Source organism: Lissotriton vulgaris, chromosome 8 (assembly GCF_964263255.1).
Source record: "Lissotriton vulgaris chromosome 8, aLisVul1.2, whole genome shotgun sequence".
Taxonomy (NCBI): Eukaryota; Metazoa; Chordata; class Amphibia; order Caudata; family Salamandridae; genus Lissotriton; species Lissotriton vulgaris.
Window position 1 is genome coordinate 293,940,058 of NC_141696.1, and position 22,868 is coordinate 293,962,925.

Consider the following 22,868-nt stretch of genomic DNA (forward strand, 5'->3'; position numbering starts at 1 on the left):
TGGAAATGTACATCTGCAAATTATTTTGTATGTCAGTTTACATCTGCAAATATTTCCAAATCCTAATTTGACTGAAAGAATCTCAGAAAGGAAACCAAGCTTAGTTTTGGGACTCTTCTCATTGTGTTACCAGACGTATCTTTGGCCTTCTGAAAAGCGCTGTAGGTCTGATTAAAAAAGTATAGGTATATAATATACATAGTGCTTGATGGTGCATCCGAGTTTGGCAAGAAATGTTTTAGTTGTGAACTATTAGGCATCATTAGTGTCAGTAAAATCATAATGATAATTTACCTTCTTTCTCACAGTGAAGAATTTCTACCTTTTCCTTTAGACATGCAAATAAAATAGATATTATAATCCATTGAATATTCATAAAAATTCAGCCTCACTATTGTAGGGCCCCATACACACCAAATCATTCCTCCCAACCTTGTAGATGGCAAGTCTCACCACTTTATACAACTGTCCAAAACATCATTGACACATTTTGTGCACTTAATGACTCTACATTTAACCTCTCTTCACCACTTCCCTACCTTCACAAGTTCTAGGTCTGTTACAGTGATGCAAAGTAACATTTCTCATTTCTTCAGTCACTGAACGGTCTGCAAAAGTGTTTGCCTTACTCATGATGGGAGTTTGGCACAGATCTCAACTCTATAAAAAAAAATTGAAAAGTATTAGCTAATTATAAAATAACTACTAGGTTTCAACAACATAAGCTTCTTCACAACCCTGCCTCTCTCTTCATGCAGACAGTCATCCTGACCTCCCTACCTGACATACACAGAAAGCTCAAGTCCATCAAAGCAATTGACAAGACCCTCTCCTTAAACCATAAACTCAAGATGCCCTTGTTGTATACACAAACAAATTTAGCCAAATAGCAAAATATGGCTAAGCGTCCTGTTTTGGGTTTCAAAATTGATTAAATCCCAAATTTGGCATTAGGTTTTCTTATTGAATGCTAGATGTACAGAACCTTTCTTTTTGCCTTTCATTGGAACATTCTATTCATATCCAATCTAGGTTTGCATCATTTACCATTATCTATTAATGTTAGGGTTTCAGAGCTATGCCCTGAAAATTGTTTTAAGCCCTAAATGGTTGTACTGTAATATTTACTTTCCCTGTTTCTATGTAAGATAGATGTTTATGGTCAGGTGTCATCTTACTCTATGGGGTCATTTAGCTTGTTTTTTAAGTAATGTATCATCCTTTAGTACATTAGTCCCTTGTTATATTCTCTGCAGATCTTTACATATATGTGCTGCATTGTTATTACATCTCTGTCTTCTCTTCTTTATTTCCTAAATAATAATCAATCCATCCAAAAATCTTATACCATGTGTTGCGGTAATCAGTAGGATTTGTAAACAAAAGTCTTGCATCATCATTTTGATCTACCTGAACACTTCATGTCTTCAAGTCAGGGGATACATTTGCTTCCAATTGTCTTTACTGTTAACATCTCAAAGATGCATTACTCTATAACCTGTAGCTTCTGTTGTCCATTTTCTGCCCCAGTAGTTCTTTTTTAATAAAAATGCAACTCCTAGTTAAATATCCCCAATAGCAAAGGGTTTCCAATGTATGGCGCAGCCTGAAAGATATTATGTAATTATTTATTGAAATCAAACAAAGGAAACTACATTTCATTCATTTAAGGATTTCTGTCTGGTTATGGACCCTAGTATTAATTCATTCAACAAATTGATCCAGGTTTCCTTAAAGTCAGAGGCAAAATTGGTTACTGTGTAATCACGACTGGAATACATTGGGCAAAGAGGACTACTAAAAAAGCGAAGAAGAATACAACAGGCTTAAAGTTAGATGAAAACAGACTTTGTACAGTGCTCTTTTGGATGGTTGGAAGCAGCACTAGATGCTCATATTTTCTTTTTACAGTCATAATTTCGTGCTCAGATTTGTGAATATTCAAATCAATGCATACTTGATTAGTTGCATTGATTAAATTTCACAGAATTTTGTGTAGACTAAATATTCCCACATTAATATCTGTCACAATCTGATGTACGTATTCCCATTGTCCAGTTGGATTTAGTTGCAGATAGAAAATCAATGTACACTTTTATTTTGAATGGAGCAATAAAACAGGATGTACAATCACTCAAAATAAATGGAACATTCATCTTATGTTCTCAGTTAGGGTCTAATTTGCAATGCAAGTCAATAATCGAGTCTTTGCAGGCTTACTTCTGAGTTGAGTAGATTTCTGACTTCACAACCATTCCTCTTTATATGTGTGCAACTCCATGGGAGGCATTGATTCTGATTCATGAAGAGTTTGCTGGGAATTACTCTTAATCTCCTTGCTTATGCCCCTATTTCATAAGTAAGTCAGGAGTAACTTGTGCTTACTTGTAGAAGTACTGAAAGAGTAAGTAACATCTACTTGCAGTAAAATCTTTGGGAACCGGGCCTGCTGCTTAACCCGTTTACCGCAGTGGCAATTCCACCACTGTGCGGTTATTCCATTGCGCAGGCGGGGCCGCGTCGGCCAACGGACGCACACAGCACTACTGAGGTAGTGCTTGCGATGGCCTTGGCCGACGAACGCACTTAAGGGGTTAACAAGTGTTCCCTTCTGCATGTATTGAGTTGTGTCTGTAGGGTGAACAATGTAATTAAAGTTTAACTGTTGTATTCCTTCCTCTTTTCTCCATGGGATGCATATTTCCTCTCTGAGAAATACTTTCCTCTACAACTTTCACTCACCACAGAAACACACGAATTATCCTTCTATTCGAAGTACATGTGCTATAAGAGGAGAAGCTCCTTATCGAATTATTATGAATACCAACAGTTATGACTTTTTATATGTTGAATGCATATTGCATGGTTCCCCCACTTTAACCCGCCTTTCTCAAACCTAACCCCAAAATATTGTTATTCTGAAAATCTAGCATGCCTCCATATAATCCATGTATTTAAGAACCTTCTGCTGGAATCTACATTTTCAAATTTTTCTTCTGTTAAGTGTACTGTTAAAATTGTGCAAATGGGTTGTTTTCAAAACCTAGATCAATTGAGATTGTTCCAAACATGTTGTGACACAACGAACAGATTCTAAACATAGGAAAATATTAAGTTGTAGATATTTTCCTATGTTTAGAATCTGACCCGATCGAGGCTATACGTGAAATAGAGAAAGGACTACTGAATTTGGACGCTGCTCGGGCTACTCTCTTAATAAAGGAAAAACAATTATTTTGTGTACTGATAATATCATCTCTCTGGACCAGCGAAGAGCTGAAAAGGCTACGTATTTGGGAGTTGTTCTTTGTACAAATATTAAGTTAATATCAAAAGCTAATTTTGATCCACTGTTGGCCAAGATTAAGAACGATTTTGAAAGAGTTAATAGCCTCCACCTCTCTATCATAGGAAGAGCCAATTATGTTAAAATGAACACGTTACCTAGATGTCTTTATCTATTCCGGGCAATTCCGCTAGCTATTGATCAGGAAACGCTAGAGTTGATTAATTCACTTATTTCAAAATTCATGTGGCAAAATGGTAAGATTCGGAGATCACTTGCATTATTATCACTCCCCTTGGATAGAGGTGGCCTTACTATACCTAATATAACTTTATATCACTGGGCAGCATTTTTAAAACAACTTACTCCTATGATTAGTGGTTATAGTTTAGAGAGCCCAGAAGGCTGTGAAGAGATACCCTCAATATACGAGCTTCTTATAGGTCAGGATGCTAAGGGTTTACTCCTACGGAAGACCGAGGCAAGAAATTATAAGGTCTTTTAGGGGGAAGTTTTAGCTAGCGCCTGGAGAGTATGGAATAAAGTGATAAAATATATGCATATCGGGAAGATTAACCGATATACGCCGCTTTGGCGCTCTAATGCCATTCAAGGTCAGGATTTCGACTTTGTGGTAAAGAAATGGGAAAAGTTGGAATAAGAACAATCTGTTAATTTCTAATAAATGATTTTGACTCCACTTTTTTTTATTTAAAAGTAAAATACAACCTAACAAATGGAGACTTCTTAAATTTTGCACAGATATTTGCTAAATTAAAGGCCAAGGAGTCTCTAATTTGTCTTTCTAAAATTGAAATTTTGGATGCAATTCCTAGAATAAACACTAGGATTGGAACTCTTTATAACATTCTTTTGACTCAAAAACACGATGATCTTGATAAAATTTTAAATAAATGGGCCACAAAATTAAATAATCCTAATGTAGATATTGATAGAGTTTTAGAAATGAGCCAGAAGCTACTTATGGCAAGCAATCTTAAAGCACAGCTTTATAAAACCATATTTGATCTTTATTTTACTCCCGCTAAATTGTTTTCGTGGGGTAAACGTGAGAATGATTTATGCCCTAGATGTAACCAAGGACCGGTAACCCTCACCCATTTGTTTTATAATTGTTCTGCCCTAATGCTGATCAAAAATATGATACTATCCTTATGGGAAGAGGTATTTAGTCATAAAATACCAGAATCAGAAACTTTGCTTTTACTAGGTCATGACTATTCCTTAAATTTAACAAAACCTGAAGAAAGATTAATTTTTATACGTACAGCAGTATTAAGGCTAATTTTGTCTGCACGTTGGAAAGAAGCAGATCCACCAAGTTTTCAGATGTAGTTAGCGCGTTTCTTAGCGGTATATAAATATGAAATTGCTATATTTGAAACAAGAGGAGTTAAATCTTGGGCGCACGGAGAAGCACTCTGGCGTCCAATCAATTGATTGAAAACCGGCATTATTACTAGCGGTATTGGATAATTAAAAAAACTATGTATTTAACTTATCCGGCCTAAGTATTTACTGTTGTATCTATACTCATTCTGTCTAAACCAATGCTTCCTTATTTGATTAATTGTTCATTTTGTATCAATAGCTGTATAACTTATTTATTTATGTTCTGGTATTCCCATCTGTTTTTTTTTCTGTCAAGTGACTCCTGCTTTTCCTGGTTAAAAACAATTAAAAAAAAAAGGAAAATATTAAGTTAGGGTGTAAGTAGAGTTTAGCTAATTTTGTTAGAGCCTAATTCCGCCTTATAGCGTTCAAACAGTCTATAGTGCCAACATTTGAAGTCAATAAATCCAGTAATGATGCTTGTAATTTTTCGTTACTTTTTATAGGTTTGTTTCAAAGTTGTGACTTAAATATAGCTCTTCCAGAAAGTGTTTTTTGATTGCCTGCATGACCGCTATATGTAATTTGGAAAATATTCTGCTCTTTCATGTCACTTCAGTTTCTTATCAGTGAAGTTGAATAACAGGATCAACCTGCATGGATGAACTCAGAAAAGCATATTAGATATGGAATGTTGGTACTGAGAAAATCTTTTTTAGTAATTGAGTGTACATATGCAAGAATCTTGGGTTGGGTACTTCAATGCTGAGTTAGAAAAGAAAGAAGATACTTTGAAGGGTGTCTCTGAGTACCAATGTTGTTGCATATGCTAGAAGAACATTTCGTAAATGGCAAGAAAATGTTTCTTATTTCACCTCTGAGATCTATTGTGCACTGCAAACTGTACTTACCACTGTTTACACGTGGTGCAATATAAAAGTATTTGCCTATCCATCCATATCCGTTAGAGGAATGTAGTTACATTAAATAAACGTGCACAAACTGAAATTTCTCTCTTAGACAGTTCTCATGAACTGGACAATTGTATATGATTTTCCAACCGTATCATTGTTCGTTAAAGATGCTGAAGGCTGTCCAACCGTGCTTTAACTTTTTAGGTGCTCTGCATTAGATATGGTTGTTTGTCTTATTGTGTTTATGGTGGTGATGTCATTGGCTATAATAGTAATATAATAAATGCATTTTTTATATTTAAAACTATTTCTTCAGGCCTTCCCTGTTCTTTGAACCTTTTCTTTATTGCTTTATGTAGTCCTTTTATTTATCTGAAAAAGATAATGATTTACCACAATTCATTATTCTGCTAAAAGTACAAAAATGTTCAATCCATCTTTTAAACAAGTGAAGCACATTTGGTTAATATTGTGAACATGTGATAGTGACCCACACCCTGTTGGTGTATTGAGTAGTTGTGATGAATGATCATTAGATCATAATATTACTGGGTGCAGAAAAAGAGGCAAATGGCTTTAGAGCTTACTCTTGTACCTGAAAAAGCATGCTTACATATTTTTTTCTGTATTTACATCCACTTTTTGAGGATAACCAATCCTGGATTTGCACTCATGTAACCTCACCACCCCTAAGTTGACGTCAGGTGGGCAAACGGTTTTGAGAATCTGGCACAACACTTGGGATACAAAAGAGTTTTTTAAATGACTGTTAAATATGAACCTCATGATAGTTCAACACAAGCAATTGTTTTTTTTGTTAACTTGACCAGTTTTTGTTGTTGTTTTTTACCAGCATGGAGTATATCTGATAATTTTTTGTTATAAGAAGTTAATTGTGAATGAAACAATCACTATGATTAAAAAAGATGAACAGATCTTAGGTCAAACATTGGAATTAGAACTTTAAGATTAATATACAGCAAGGGATTTCATTGTTATTCCAAAAGTGCAGAAATGACCCAGACCATTAACAGAACTGCTGTTAATGTAATTCAACATGCTACGCAAAACCAGGAAACAATATGTATTTTTAATAATAAACAATGTGTGTGTTATGGTTTTCCACGTCTCTCTTAGATTGCAACATACATTTTTTGTACATATCATACAGTAAAACAGCTCTACTCTAGATACACTGAGTGGCTTCCTTAACATACTTCAAATTCCCTGAACTACCAATTACTAATCTGTTCTGTAATTGACATAAAAGTAATTCTAGATCCTTCAAAATGCCATATTACATGGAGTTGAAGGTTACCCAGATGACAGCAAGAATATTTACAGTTGTCAGACTACTCTAGAACAAGCCACCACTGTCTAGTTAAAAAGCACTGACTGAATCAATTTAGTCTATTTAAGTCGGATGGTAGCAATACACAAAATCAGTCACCTTGAATTGGCTCCATCCGTAGCTATTTCAGAGTTGTTTTAATTGTGTATGAGTGCTCTGCACTCCATTGAAGAGTTTGTAAGGTACCTGCTTTTTTGTGTTTACCAATCCCGGTCCTTCACTCTTGGCATAATGTAAAGGATGCCCAATTCACAAAAAGAAATCCTCCGCTGTAGGATTTGAACTCTAATTAGTATTGGATTTACACACTTAATTCCATATGTTGCATAATGATACTGTTCTGGATGGAAGAGTCATGCACGAGGGGCTCTGACATGCAGGTGTGCACTTGCCCAAAGCAGAGTTAATGTCTGTTTTTCTTCACTAGCAACGTCTAAAGTGCACTCGTTAGTCAGATTGTCTCTTCGTGCATGAGGTGTGGACAGCACTGCTCAGATATTGTGACCACTGGTAACCTCAGAGAAATTGTGAGTTAAATATATGCACTGTAGAAAGTGAAATTTTTTAAACATAGGTGCACAGCACTGAACCACATTACATGTTTATGACAAGGCCCCTATTTTAAGAAATTCATGCTCTCACATGCACATACACTAACTCAGCAACTTTGTTAGTCAGTGTATGTGACAAAATAATATCCTAGCCGAAGGTAACTCCATCAAACCAAGATATATAATGCCTTTTCTCCCCTAACTTAATACTCTCCCACTTTTCCACTTAATATTGTTCATGGGGCACACCCTTGCCAATATAATTGCTGTGCTGGCTATAGACCCATGGGGATATCCCCTTTGCCAAGCATTTGGAGCATTCTTTGCAAGTAGATCGGCCAGATGTTATCCAGAATTCTCTTCACCTCAGTGTTGTAGCCCTCTGTAATCCACTGCATTTATGTAGAGAGCAATTTTTTTCTAAATGACTACATCTAGGCACATTTGGCAGGGGTGTCTTTTCAGTGCTGACTAAAGTAAATAAAGTAATACATTATTCCCTTTCTCAGAATTCACCTGAATGTTATCAGAAATTCAAAACCATTACTGTGACCACATGATAAAGCCACCTTGATGGTCAGCTTTCATCATCTATCTTTTGGAAAGTGCTTGAGTGCTTCTCCACTTACTTGGGTTTGTGACAGTGATGGATTACTTAATCAATGTTGGATTACAGCAGATCTCTTCATCTGAGAAAAATGGTATTCAATAATTATTTCCAGAGCTTTAGCATACCAGTCTAGAAATTCCGTGTCTAAATACACACAGGCTTTTTTTTTTAGAAACATGTGAAGAGTCCTTGTTTGATTGGCAAATAGATTAAAAAAAAATGTATGTATCAGTATTTCTTGTTAATCTAGCTACATGTGAAAATATCTGATGATAAGGAATAAGAGAAACAGTATTATTATCTGTGATAATTATTTGGTTGAACATGTTTAAAATATAGCAGGTAATAACTATAAAAAAATATATTTATACTTGTATTATTATTTTGACAGGTTCTACAAACACAGGAATTTCAATTGTATGAAGAGTGTATTTAGTACTTGGGCTACCTTTTATTACATATGCCTATCAAAATCATTAATAATAAGTGACAAAGACTTTCCAATATTATAAGTATAGACGTCCAGGAAGATGTAGTCCCCAAGAACACCCTTAATTTTGGATAATCGAAGATAGTTGGACTACTTCAAGCATTTTGCAAACAAACTTTAGGAGTTTTGGAAACTGATAAGAGAATTAGAGGGACTTGCCATGGAAAGCTACTTGTGAGGACAGAGCATTAGGAGTAGGGCAATTGATCTTCACCATACCATTGATTGCCCTCTGCTAAAAAATTTTGTCAAAATAAAACTAGCATTGACCTAGGGAGTTGGGCCAGCCCCCTGTCCCGTTTAGTTCGGCCAAAGCCTTGGAGTGGTTATCAACCAAGACCTCACTCTGAAGTCTCAGATCAACTCTGTGATCTCCATCTGCTTTTTTCAACTCCGTTAAATTAAAAAGATTTGTAGATTCCTCGCTCATGAGGCCCGTATTCAGGTGATCATCGCCATGGTTATGTCCCAAGTTGGCTATGCCAACTCCTTATACTTTGGCATCCCTCTCTATCTTTCCAAACGACTACACATAATACAAAATCAGGATGTTCGTCTGATTGTTCATCTTCCCAGGCGTCAGCATATCACGCCTCTTCTGAAGAACCTACACTGGCTTCCGGTTGCCCAGCGGTGTGCTTTCAAGATAGGAAGACCTATGTTTAAGCCACTCCACGGCACGAGCCTGAAGTTTGTTAACAACATGCTAATTAAGAATTAAATATGTTCCAATGTGGAATCTTCACTCTGCCCACAAAAATCTACCACTTACCCCTCACTTCAGATTAAAGAGCATTGGTGGTGCCAGGTTTTCAATCCTGGAGCCCACTTTTTGGAATTCTCTTCCTTCTAAAATCCATTCCTGCACTAATCTTCTTGGCTTTAGAAGTCTTTTAAAGACTTGGCTCTTTCAACAGGCTTTCTGAATCTTTCTCTAGAGCTTGGAATCCTACCAGATTAGCGCCATGAAACCACTCCGGTGTACATGCGCTCTATAAATTCCATTTTAACATAACATAACATTGGCAATGTAAATCGTTTTTTGCTCCAAATGACTGATTTTTTTCGTTTCATAGACATACAGATGTGAATGCGTGCACAATGATGTGAGGCTGGAAATCTTTCGATGTGTTTTAATTAAAGAAAGTGTAGTCCAACATGGTCATCAAGGCATACATGTGCATAGGGTTGCATGTGTACAACAAAGAAGTGTGCGCTGCACAATAAAATAATGACAAGTAGCCAGGTAACACTCTGCAAATGCCAGTGCCTCATGAAAAATAAATAAATACATAACTTAAAATGAGGATTGGGACCCAGAAGTGGGGGAAGAATAGGAAAAAAAATTGTGCAGGGAGAGTGCAGAGGAACAAGGAGAGAGGGATCATGAACACTCACATGGAGTACTGGCTGCAACAGAAAAAAGGAGTCCCTGAAGTCATCAATGGAAGGACACAAGTCATCCAAGCAGATTTCTCCTGGGCGGAACACTCACAATAGGAAGGAATGCCAATTTAAGAGCATTCAAGAAAGACAATAAAGCCATCAAATCATAAACTAAGGGGTGATCTGTAGTCCACTCTAAGCATATTATGTGGACAATGAAAAGTTGTATTAAGAAAAGGTATCAGGCAATAGAGGAGTAAGGCTGAGGAGGGATGAGAAAGTAGTGCTGTCATACAAGTGCCTGATACTTCTTGTGTCACTAGTCACTGAATGCGCATCCTTCTAACAAATGGCACATGCTGTGTGCCAATACAGCTAGGCTGTGGCCATCATCCCGCTACATATTGTTTTCTGTTTTCTTTATCTGCCTCGGGAGCCTTCAGTGTCATAGGAGGTGCGTGTAGCATGCACCTGTTCAAAATGGATATAGCCTGGCATGGTGGTTTTGGCTTGCTATTGTTACAAATACCTCTTATATTGAAAATGTACAGTGATCTGTTGGCTTTGCTTACATAAGGCCTGATTTAGAGTTTGGTGGATTTGATACTCCTTCATAAACATGTCAGGGATCCCGTCCACCATATCACAAGTGCCATAGTATATAATGCACTTGCAATATGGTGGATGGGATATCCGTCCCCTTTCTGACGGAGTATCCCGTCAGCTGGGCTTTAAAGCAGACCCTTAGGTACCTATTATTACATTTAATAAAGAAAAGGACAGTTTACTCATATTAGGGTCGTAATTGTGAAGGTGTTATCTAGTTGTTTCAGTTGAACTTGATCTTATTTGGAGTTTTTGCTGAAAGACACACTTTTAGGTCATGATCTTTGAGTCACTGATTTTTTTTGGTTTCTGCAATTATTGTTGAAAAGTGGTGTAATCCATGCAGTGGAGTGAATTCAGCTGGACGCATTGAAAGCAGATGCATTATAGGGGTTGAACCACACAACCTTTTTGGAGTAATCTACAAAAGAAAAACTACTGTACAATGCATTCAAAACTGCATGATAACTTCCCCATAATTATGCTCAAGAGTATACTTGAAATAGCTGGTATAATGCAATATTTTTGTGTTTATTAGTGAAACATTTATCTGTTTTTCTGCATGTAACAATATGGTGGCCATCAGTCAATCAATCAGGAGATTTGTAAGCGCGCTACTCACCCGTGAGGGTCTCAAGGCGCTGAGGGGAAGGAGCGGGGGGGGGGCGCAGATCTGTCTAGCCGAAGAGCCAGGTCTTGAGGGTCTTCCTGAAAGAGTTCAGGCAGGGGGCGCGGCTGCTGTCTGCCGGTAGGTCGTTCCAGGTCTTGCCTGCAATGTGAGAGAAGGATCTTCCGCCTGCTCTGGCTCTGTGGATCCGTGGGGTTTCGGCCAGTGCGAGGTTCAGATCGTCCCATAGAGAGGTTGTGCTGGTGAGTGGAAACGCTTATTAATACAACAGCACACTGCACATATTTTCCTTAGTCAGGGTTCCAATTTAAAGACACTTTGGAAGGTGCTGTGATTTGCCCAGAATCACTGCAGTGTTGGTTAAGTGATTAAACTACGACAGTGTACGTTGCCACCTTTAACATCCTACGGCACAGGACCCCTTAAAACAGCACCAGGCTGCATTTAGGCTGAAAAAGGTGAACTAATAGTATGCTGCGAGTCATAATAACACACCTTTGACAGACCTTCTTACATTCCATTCTTTCTAACCACTGCACCATTATCCTCATTTCAGTACCCTCTACAGAATTCTTTCCAAGGCTGTGAATCCAGCTCAGAACATGATGTGATTAACCTTTAGGTCTCCAAGCCCCTCATCCCAGAGCCCACCTTGTACGTGGCCTATGCGTTCCATTCATGTTCAAGCATCTGATTTCCATAGCATCCTTCTCGCCCTCGCGAGCCCGTGATTAGCATAACAGAGCTCTTGCATGACAGTGATTGAAGTCCGCGCTAGCTGAACACTGTATCAAAGCATCATTTGGCAGGAATCAAATCTAATTTACAGTCTCCTGTATCCTCACAACGGTGTGGTTCGAGAGGACTGCTCAGGAATTCTAATCATATTTTTTTCAGGAGATTTACATATGTATGTCTGGTTACATGGAATCCACAAGGTAACCTTTTTCCCCTGCTCTTGTCTTTGACTTGCTAATGCGCTTTAACCCCAGTCTGGCTGGTCTTTTTGGTTCAACCCGTTTAGTGCAGCTTTGAAAGCACTGAATGGCAATTGTTTGGTAGGAAAAAGGACTTATTGCTTCACGCTGAAACTGGGCTGAATTCTTTCAACAGGTTTTATTTTATGTCCATATTAAGTGAAAATAAGCATTCACAGAATAAACTTTCCACTTGGTGGTTCATGTGTTTGTTTCATTGGAATAACGTTCTGCAGGAAAAGTAAATAGGAACCGTCCTGTCCCAAATGTTTATTCGAAAATAGGGAAAACACATATTCCTAGCTAAGTCATCCTTTCAGATTCTTCTAATCTTTACACTAACAAAAAAAGACCCAATCTGTATACATTTTTTGCTAGTCTAGTGCGCAGCAAGAATGGCAGGAGTTGAGAATAAATAAAACTATGTAGCGAAACCAGGGGCCGTTTTACAGAAAGTGCCCACCCTGCATGGGAGAGTGATTTGGTTAACTTTTTTTATAGTGCTCGAATGCCAGGGTGCGCTTTTGTGCTGCCGCGGCTGGGAATCTTAAAATAGTGCTGCTCGGGAAGAGGTGTGGTGCTGCGGCCAGGGCGACTAACACCGGAGGCTGGGGCTCACGGTTTGAGCCCGGGCACCGGCGCAAGGTCAGTCCCGCACCATGTGACTCTGGGCAATAGCTCGCTTAATCTTCCCGACGGCCCCCGGTGCCGGGATGCCTCCGGGTAGCTGTGCGCTTTACAAATACTGGATTTATTTACAATGATTGAATAGTCAGGTCTTGAGAGATTCCCAAAAGGACAGGAGGTCTGAGCAGTTCTTTCGGGCCATGGGGAGTAGAGTTCCATACAGGGCAGGACTGGCCGTACCGGTTACTGGGCATTTCCCCGGAGAGCCACCAGGGTTGGGGCTTATTTTGGGCCCCTGGGGGTCCGTTTTTGTACAGGGACGTTTTTGCAGAATAGCTCCAATATCGGCCCCTGTAACAAAAACGGCCGAAACCGGCCCTGGCAAACAGCTCGGCCGCACCCCCAACACCCGGGGGGGGGGGGGGGGTGAGGGGAGGGGGTTTGGGTTGAGCCAGCCGAGCACTTTGCCAGGGCTGTTTTTGGTTCCCAGTCCGGCCCTGGTTCCATAGCTTTGCCATCCTCCGCAGAAAGCTTCAGAATGGTCCCATACAAATCAGTGGACGCTGTGCCTTTGCTCCCATCCCCTATTACTGACAGGGGAGAGGAGGTGAAGAGTTTTGGGCCTCCTCCGACATCTCTTTCTTACGCCACTAGTCCACTTTCAATGAAATATGGAGCCACAGTTTTCAACGCGATGTGGCATCTTTCAATGATGTAGTCTCCTCAGCACAGGCTCTGTCATTGTTAACACCTGCAATGAGGATAAATCAATTTTTGTGTAATTGGGCACATTGCCAATGTGAGCTGGGTGAATCAAGTTAGGTGTTTGCCATGCAGTACAGAGGGCTTTGTGCCTGATATGTAATTCGAGCCCTGGTATTATTCAGGGCAGGTGTGGCTAGGTGTCAGGTGGCCTTTTTATTTCTTTTTGTAAGTTGTGGAGCTATTATGGCACTTTTGTTGCCAAAGCACCTTAAACAATTTAATTAAATGATACTATGAATGAATGTATTGACAACAATGGCAGGATAGTAATAAACATGCGAGATCTAGAAGGTAAACAGGGAAATTAGAACAGAAAAGAATATCATGTTTATCATATTTATAGTTATAAACATGTAACTATCGCTGGATGTATTGTTTTGAAACATGTCAAGCACCCAGACATATTTTGAAATGAAAAGGGGGGAGAAAATTCAGCAGAAGAAGGAAATCTGGTATCAATAATGCAGCGTCAGAACAGAAAGGCAAAAAGTTGAAGCCCACTGCAAATTGAATGAGTATTGAAGTTCGAATCAGCCCATGTGGAACAGCAGAACAAGTCCCAAATACACACCGATCATATGAAATCACAATGATCCAAAAAACACAGCACCAGAAAATGATGCTCCTCTCTTCAGATATAATATGGGGGTGAAACCAAAATCTAATAACCACTGTCCCTCGCTCCCAACCCCCTCCCGATTATTTAAAATACAAGGGAAATTACGACCTCAACAACAACTTGTGGATACTGTTGGTGGTGGGTTCTGTTTTGTTAAATAGAAACGGATAACATCAGATGTTTTCCTCACTTTACACACCCAAAGATTTATTTCATGAATTTAGTAGCAGTGCAAAATGTCAACACATCTTTTATTTATTTATGTATTTATTTCAATTTATTTATTTAGAGCTTTATATAGCACAAGCAAGACCCTTTCGGGTGACAGATTGCTTTACAAGAATAACAAAGGGCGGTAAACATAGTATAGGTTGAAAGAGGAATATTTATATAAGCAAATGGAATACAGAGAGATAAGAGCACATAGTCAATCATAAGTATTGGTATAAGCAAATTCAGATGGGTGTCTGAACGGTGTGTACATAGCTGGATGTTTTTGTGTTAAAGGCTACTTTCCAATGCATGAAACAGGCTTCTGCTGCTGTTCATGCAAAACTTTCAAACCGGTGCCACGAGAAACCTAGGTTCCTGGTCCTTAAATCTGGGCTTTTGGGAACTTCTATCAGGCAATGTTCATATATTATGTAGAGGTCCATATAATTGAAAGAGTATTGTTCCCCACATACCTAAGAGAGATCTCCACTCGTCTAATGCCCATTTACTGGAAGTCCTGAGTTATAGGATGACCACCAGAGGTGGCAGGTCGTTTTCAGTTTTTGGCCTCTCACAATGGAACCAGCTCCACTTCTCCTTAAGGATGGATGGGAATGAATCTCTTTTCAGCAGGCAACCTTAGGCCTTGCTCTTCTCCTTGCTATATTAATAGTCAGAACCCCCTTTTCACGCACCTCACTCAACTTAATGGAGGCTCTCTATTTCTGCAGTGCCAGTACACCCCTTGAGGCATCAGAGAGCTTTACAACACAATAAACATCAAATAGAGCAAACAAGTGGCTTTCTATGTGAGGGGTGTTTGTGCATCGTCAGTATGAAGCATCGGACAAGCATTTTTTACAGACAGGACAAAAAAAGTAGAGGATGATTGTTAGTAGAGTTGAGAGGTGCAGGACACCGTATTTACCTCTTTTTTTTTTTTGATTTTGCCTGCAATGGCTGCACATGCGCAGTCTTGCTGGCGAGATCTAATGAGATTGAGGGAGATTCACTAACGGGCTTTAAGCCCCGTCCCTCTTTCCCATAGGCCGGCGCCACTGTTTAGGCTAAACGGTGGCCGACCATTGGGAAAGAGCTTGTGGTGATGTACAGTTTTCTCTCTTTCTGCCGTTCCACCTAGACTGCCTGCCCTGACTTCCTGCTCGCGTAAAAGGGTTGTTATCTTCTTTATGGGTCCAAACAGATGGCCCCATAAAGATGATAATAAACCTTTTACAACAGCAGGAAGTCTGGCAAAGTACGTCCAAGTGGGACGGCAGAAATAAAGAAAATGACGTCATGGCGAGAGCTTGTTTAGGACTTGTGCCCTGTCTGTATTGTCTCATACTTCTTTAAAAACTAAATCTCGACAGCCTTCCCAACTGGTTCTTGGTCTGGTGGAGACAGTGCGAGGGTCATGCAGGGTACAGCACACCTTTCCAAGATGTAGCCATCTAGACAGCGTAAGGGCATTGTAACGGTAATGGTATGCCTTGCCTTCAGAGGAGACACAAATACATCCTTAACAGCCTTTGAAAGTCTTCGTCTGTATAATTGGCAAATAGTCTACTACTTATGAGTCTGAACACGGAAACCGCTGAACTGTCAATACCTTTCTCTAGTCCACCCCTCCCTATGATGAAGAGGTGGTTTGCAATTACGCAGCACAGTGGACTGTCAGTGTGATGGGCCACTGTTTGGGGGAAGGGGGGTCGCAGGGGGCGTACGAGATTGTTGCTGAAGCAGGTGACCGGAGTAAAGCAATATATATATAAAGCAATATATATAAAACACAGAATGCCTATGAATAATTGGGTTATCTCTTAATAGATAAATGTATAAGCCTGTTTCGGTTCCATTTTACTATGGATAAATACTAACGAATGGTTACCGCAGCCCAGTCAGTCCCTTAAATGGGTTATCTAGGAAGTACACGTACACAGTGGCATCTAATCAAACAAACCCACTGACCTAGTTTGTAAGGAAGAGCCCGGTGCGTGAGGGGAAAACGAACCAGAGGATCTTCGAGTTTTCGGAGAAATGAAACAGGCGCTTTTGTAAAGCTTTTATTTAAGAGCCGCTATGAAGATCGAGGCTCGACACCAACGTCACATTTCACGTGCCGGACGTTGACCCGGATCTTTGCTACGGTCTCTTCCTGCCTGCTCCCCCTTTCCAAAGCCCCTCCTCGTGAGAGCCCCGTTATCCACTGTTGCAGCTTCTAGGCTGCGGTGGCTGACCAGCGGGGCCACGCAGGACTGAAGTAAAGTTGCCTATCTCTCTCAGGCCACACTTGGTGACAGAAACCAACCGGCCAGCAGTTGCAGGACATGCACATACCTAAGAACTGATGTCAGATCCCGCCATGACGCCACCAGTGCCTCCTTTATACCATAATCCACTTACTTCCCAGCTGACAGTGATAACGGCTTGTTTCATGATTCCCCTTAGTTGGATAAGCACTGCCATTCTGGCTAGGCATGATACGACCAAACAGGCCACAGCGTAGCAGCTTGCAACTGAGACATTCAATTTTAGCGGGAGACTGGCGTTTCTTTTTATAAATATGCTATTTTACCTATTAGTTATATATTTTAATCCGTATTTATACAAAGCCCAGATAATCATTCATCCAATTGCATATTTAAAGCTGTGTTGTTCTCTCAGCTGTTAGACCAGGGCCTTATTCACAAAGGTAAAGTTTACTCTTTTTTTGCTATCCACAAAATACGAGTGTAGTATCTTTATGACTAAAGAGACTGTCCTGTCTTTTTCTAGGTGGAGTTCTCTGCCGTCTTAAAGATACTACATTCAAAACTACACTTGTAGTATGTGAATCCCAAAATACTAGTAAACTTACATCAAAACTGCAAGTTTACCTTTGTAAATAAGACCCTATATGTTCTGCTGGCAAAATAACTCTGTGAAATGAACATTGGTTCCTAAGGTGTTCACCGGCTGTCCGCAACTCTCAGTAACACGCCTGCAGTCCTTTTCAAAGGCTACAATAAACTCTATCATTGGAAATAGTATTGTTTTTTATTTACAGAGCGCAATGCGCGTTTTAAACATAGGCCTAGTTGCACCCACAGCAAGTCAGTGACTGGCTAAAAAAAAACACAGGAAGAATAACGTGAGTAGCTGAAGAAGCAGGTGAATCAAAGGACGACGATGAATGTTTCAACAATACAATAGTAGAGCATATTGCAAACCGAGTTTCTATTTAGTACTTATGATACGAGGTGATCATGGGCACACCAGTCTGACACCCTTCAGCGACAGATGAGACTTTCACACTGCTACTGGTGTTAACCAAAGAGTAAGTACAAGTCTAGCAGACCACACAAGGTGAAATTGATGGACTCTCCGCACAAAATGCCAAGAACAGAGAGACTAGAGCACAATATACCACTGGAGATGATGTATACAATGATCAAATGAGGCCGGCCAATCAGAAACAAAAAGTTATGGGTTCAGTATGTGTCAAGGCCCATTAACAGTTCCTAGCTCACCACAGAAACAAGCGGGAGGCTGAGGCGAAACGAAACCACAGTGAAGAGTTAGTTTCTGGAATTACCAAAATGTAAACATATTTACAAGGGTATTTTGACAGTTTTTTTTAATCTTTATTTTAATTTTCAACATAGCATGTTCAAAATGGACTCAATAATTGTCGTAAGAACATAATAACAATCAGTCAGTAATTTGCATATCAATTAATTAAACATGTGAGCAAAGAATTCCTATCTACAAGGTCAGCCACCGTTTTATCAATGCTTCTGTAGTAACTTGAAGAGAAATCCTGGAAATAGTCTGCACATTTAATTCATAAAGTCATATATAAATGCAATGTTGCATCACACTATACATTTTACATTTTTTTACTGAGGATTTTTATATTAATACGTTAATTTGTCCCCCTAATCTCACCTTGATGATGTACGAGCATACATTAATTGTGGATATGGTTTTCTATTTGTGAGGAGATATTGATAGGTGGATTGAATGGCTATACAAATGGATGAATGGAAGGATGGCTAGATGAGTGATAGCACCTAACCTCTTGTTTGGAAAAATCAGCTGAATTAAGATCTGTTTATTTTATTTTATAGCTCCACCTCAATTTGTTGTGAGGCCCCGTGACCAGATAATGGCCCAAGGAAGAACAGTGACATTTCCCTGTGAAACAAAAGGAAACCCACAGCCAGCTGTCTTTTGGCAAAAGGAAGGTAGCCAGGTAAGCCACCTAGCAATAATTTGATTGTTTACATTGTGGTGCCACCCAAGTTGCATCTCCACATTTTAGATATGCAAAGATTAACAAAGAGGTCCTAAATAATGAATGTAAATCATGCACCTACACTTTGCAAGCTTTCTCTGTAATTTTGCCAATATGTTTCTGGAGAAGCTTTGGATTTTTATGGCTGACCTTACTTTTATCAAACTGATAAACTTGATGAGCTTATCCATGGATTAGACTTCAAAATGTGGTGCAGGTTGAACATAAGAGCATTTTTTGACCTTTTGTTATGAAATGTGGTATTCTGCATTGCCATGTATTGAGTAACATTGCCTATAAACATTGCTATTCACTATTAGAGGAATATTTCCATCTTGGCATCTCTTGATGATATTATGGTGAGAGTAAGTGGAGTCCACATTTTCTGATTTCAGGTAGTTATATCCAATATGATAATTTGAAACCCAGAAACGAGCACTGCAGAATTCTTACGCTTTGCACAAAAATAAAGAGTTCAGTTTTAAACTTGAGAAATAGTTAGTGTGTTTCTCACAATGTTAATCTACTCTTCGAGGCCTGAGTCACCTCAATGAGGAAGATGTTCCTAAATATCATAGTGAAAATCCGCATAACTACCTGATTTTGTGGGGTAATGGTCTGCATCTTTCAACTCTGTATGCTGGTCTAGTTGTCAAGACCTTCCTTTCTTTTTTAGCTATGTTTGACGTCTTTCTCAAGGGCCTAACATGACTGCCCATCATACTTAGAGATCTCCACCAGACAACCAGATACCACTTCACTTTCAGCAGAGCAGTCAAAATAGAGGCTCTGTTAAAAGCACTAAACCTTTTTTGAGCTGCTGCAATGTTTCATGTGGCCACTCAGCAATGCTTTTTGTTCCTCAAAAATCAAAGTCCCAGAGCTGTATTTTGTCATTGGAATATGAGCTGGAGCTTGGTAAATGAGCTGGAGGCTGCTGAAGGCTCAGGTCTAAAATCCTGGAATGGTACTCCGAAGCCATTGCTGAGGTATTTAATCATTTGATCCCATTAGTATGGACATGTAATAATGAAGCCATAATGAACAAGTCCTACCGATCTTCAAAACAGCTGTGGTTTGATAAGGAGTGCGTATTTGCTATGAAGCAGCTAAGGAAAGTGGGAAGGGCCAGACTCTTCTTGGATCCTACAAATAAGACTGAGGTTTACAACTGTAAAAAAAGGAGTATGATACCCTGGTTAGGGCTTGGAAGCATGCTTTTTATCAGTCAAATTGGGACCTCATGATTTGTATCCTCCAGGACAAGGATACAAGGTAATTGTGAGGGATAATTGGCCAGAATTGGAGGAGCAGGCATTTGAGTCTTTCTCTGCTCAATCTATAGCCAAATTGATAATCTCCCTAAATTTAACCAAAGCAGCTGGGCCGGTTAATCTCCCTGCAATTGTTATTAAGACTAATCCTATGTTGAGGGCAACTTTCTATTGAAAGATTTTTATAGCCATAACAGAGTCCGGTACATTTGAGCCTAGCTGGAAGGGTGCAATAATCAAACCGATACATAAAAAGTGGAGAGGATGCACCAGGTAACTACCACTTGATAAGCCTGCTAATGTTGAACTCTAAAGTCGTTCTCATCTCATTAAAGAATTGGATTAAGTGCAATGAAATAGTCCCAATGGAGCAAGGGAGTTTAAAGTGTGGGCACTCAACAATTAATCATTACTTCCTCTTGTAGGCCCTGTGGCAAAAGGCAAAGGAAACAACAGGGAGTTTGTTTGACTTTAGCTCGGATTTTGATCTGGTTGATCATGGTATACGCTGAGCTAAATTACAACAGCAGGATATCCCCCTATGTTTATTAGTAATTCTGCAAGAACAACACTTGCCGAATTGGACCCAACGGAGCTTGACTTGGACGGGGCTTTATCAGAAAGAATACCTTTAAGAAATGGGTTAATGCATTGCTGCGTCTTGACCCCCACGCTGTTCTTGTTTCTTGCAGATCTCCTGGGTGTGCTGGCTGCTGCCCAGACTTTTTAACTGGAAATTGGGGGCAGATATGTGCCATGTCTCCTTTATGCAGACGATCTGGCAATTTAAGACCTGACCCAAGTAGGCCTACTGAGCAAACTTAAGGTGAACTTGGAAAAAGCAAAAAATAATCCACTTTGGCAGAAACTCTAAGCTGTTTAAGTGGTCTCTGGGTAATAGGATGGCGGAGGTGATATACCCCTACAAATATGTATGTTTGATGTCCATAAAAAAGGTGAATTGGTCCTTTAATAAAGAATTTGTTGAGACGCAGGCAGCCTCAACTATATGAGGCCTAGTTCGTTTTAAAAATACCATTGGTGGTCCATCATGGACACCGCATTCTAACAGCTTACTATGTATGGCCTCCACCTTATGTTCCTATGGGGCGGAAATAGTGTACCAAACTTTGGAGGGAGGTGGGCAGAGGTGTGAGAACAAGAGTTTACAAAAACTGTAATGTCTCCCAAAAATTGCCAGGAGCCCAGCAATAAGACTGGAATGGGATCTGCAGGCCTGGAATTTCGTAACCTACAAAGCCACCCTGTGATTTTTGGGCAATCTCTGCTACTCAGAGGTACAGAAGGTATCAGTTCTCTGTGCTTTTGAAATTGGAGTTAGCTACAATGGGTGCTGCAGGTCAGAAATAGATTAGGTAACATCCCTGGGGCCCTAAAAATGGAGAAATTCAAGATGGCTGAGACCTCTCACACTATGAAAGGTGAATTAAATATGATCACTAGAAGGGAGTCAAGATTGTTTGGTATGGAGTATGTGGGGAACAAACCCTCAGCAAACTATATGCTGTAATCCTGGGGAAATCTGAGGGTGTTCCCGTACAAATCCGCATCTAGGCTTACTACTATTACAATTCCAGGTGGCTTTTAATGTTCAGAATCTAAGGACCAAGAAATGTAATACTTTTCTAGATGCAGAGAGTAACTGCACATGTGGTTTGACGTTTTAAAATTTTAAGATTCATATTTTAATAGATTGCCTTCATTTTTATAAGATTTGTCACGTAATTTATGATCTAAAACATCACAATAAAGCACTTGCACCTTTGTTGAATATGTAATTTTTAGATGTTGCATGTGCCTTGGCATATTCTTTTTAAAATAAACTTTGGTTAGTACTGTAAGGATCTTAGATCTAAAACCGTTTAGCTGGATATTGTTGTATCCTAGGGGGCTAAGGAAGGAAGGGATACATAGCGATATTGTACACTCAAGAGGTTATTTATACTGGTCTATGATCACCGTGAAGACCCTGTTCTTTGGAAGGGTTGGGGGTGGCTGGGATGGGGTTAATTTTAAACTGCATTTATGTACTCCTGTTTTACAGACAAGTGTCTAAACATTATAAACATTAACTTGGGAAAAAAAGAAATTGTCATTGAAAAAAAAACCCTGACACAAAGAGTTTTCTACCATATTCTTGGGGGTCATTTCTTAGGTCTTCTCCTCTGAATCAGCAGTCTCTCGCTGGCGTTTCCAAGCACTGTACTTTTTCCCGACCTTCTCTATCATTCAGTGTAGGGGCACGTGGCTCTACATTGTAAAATGACTGCTGGCAGCCTGTGATTGTCAATTGTGCCAAGATTAACAAAGCATTGGAAGAAATATTTTAGCATCCCTGTGTCTGAAGATATCATTTTGCTTCAGGATTTCCTGTTTGAAAAGTGTTCAGTTGACTCTGTTCACACCTTTACAAATGTGACATATAAAGTGTTTTGGGAACAACCAAAGAGAAAATAACTATTCACTAGCCGAAAACTTTAAACACCCTTGGACTGCCATTGAGAGAGAGCGATAGGCTGCATGTTGATGAAGTCAATGGCAGTCTGTATAGCTGCATGTTAATCAGTAAGTGTCAAATCAGAATGCAGTTTAGATTACTCTAGGTTTATAGTATTTTTTTCATTGTGGGGGTTAGGCAATTATGAGCAACTTTCAAGACAACATTTATAATCATGGGCAGTGGTAAGTTTATATTTTAGTATGTATTTATGTGTTTGAATTTGAGATGCTCTGCTAGCTCCATATTCAGAAAATGTATTTGTTTTACCTATGTATTTGAATAGTTCATCTGGGCTCATCTTAAAAATTCTACCTTGTTAAGTGATTCCGAATTCTACTTCCTTTACATTTCAGGACATAGAACCATGTACCTATAGATTGTGAGGTGAATACTATAAAAGAATCTTTACAGCTAGTTG

General features: G+C 39.4%; 1 protein-coding gene across 12 annotated transcripts in view; it reads left to right on the forward strand.

The window, feature by feature from the left end:
- The window catches only part of ROBO2 (roundabout guidance receptor 2), a 770,916-nt gene that overhangs the window by 542,228 nt on the left and 205,820 nt on the right, over positions 1 to 22,868 (forward strand). For all 12 annotated transcript variants that reach the window (XM_086934061.1, XM_086934068.1, XM_086934067.1 and 9 more), the window contains exon 7: positions 18,489 to 18,613. In XM_086934061.1, the coding sequence (XP_086790187.1) occupies positions 18,489 to 18,613 (125 nt within the window). The remainder of the gene's footprint in view (positions 1 to 18,488; positions 18,614 to 22,868) is intronic.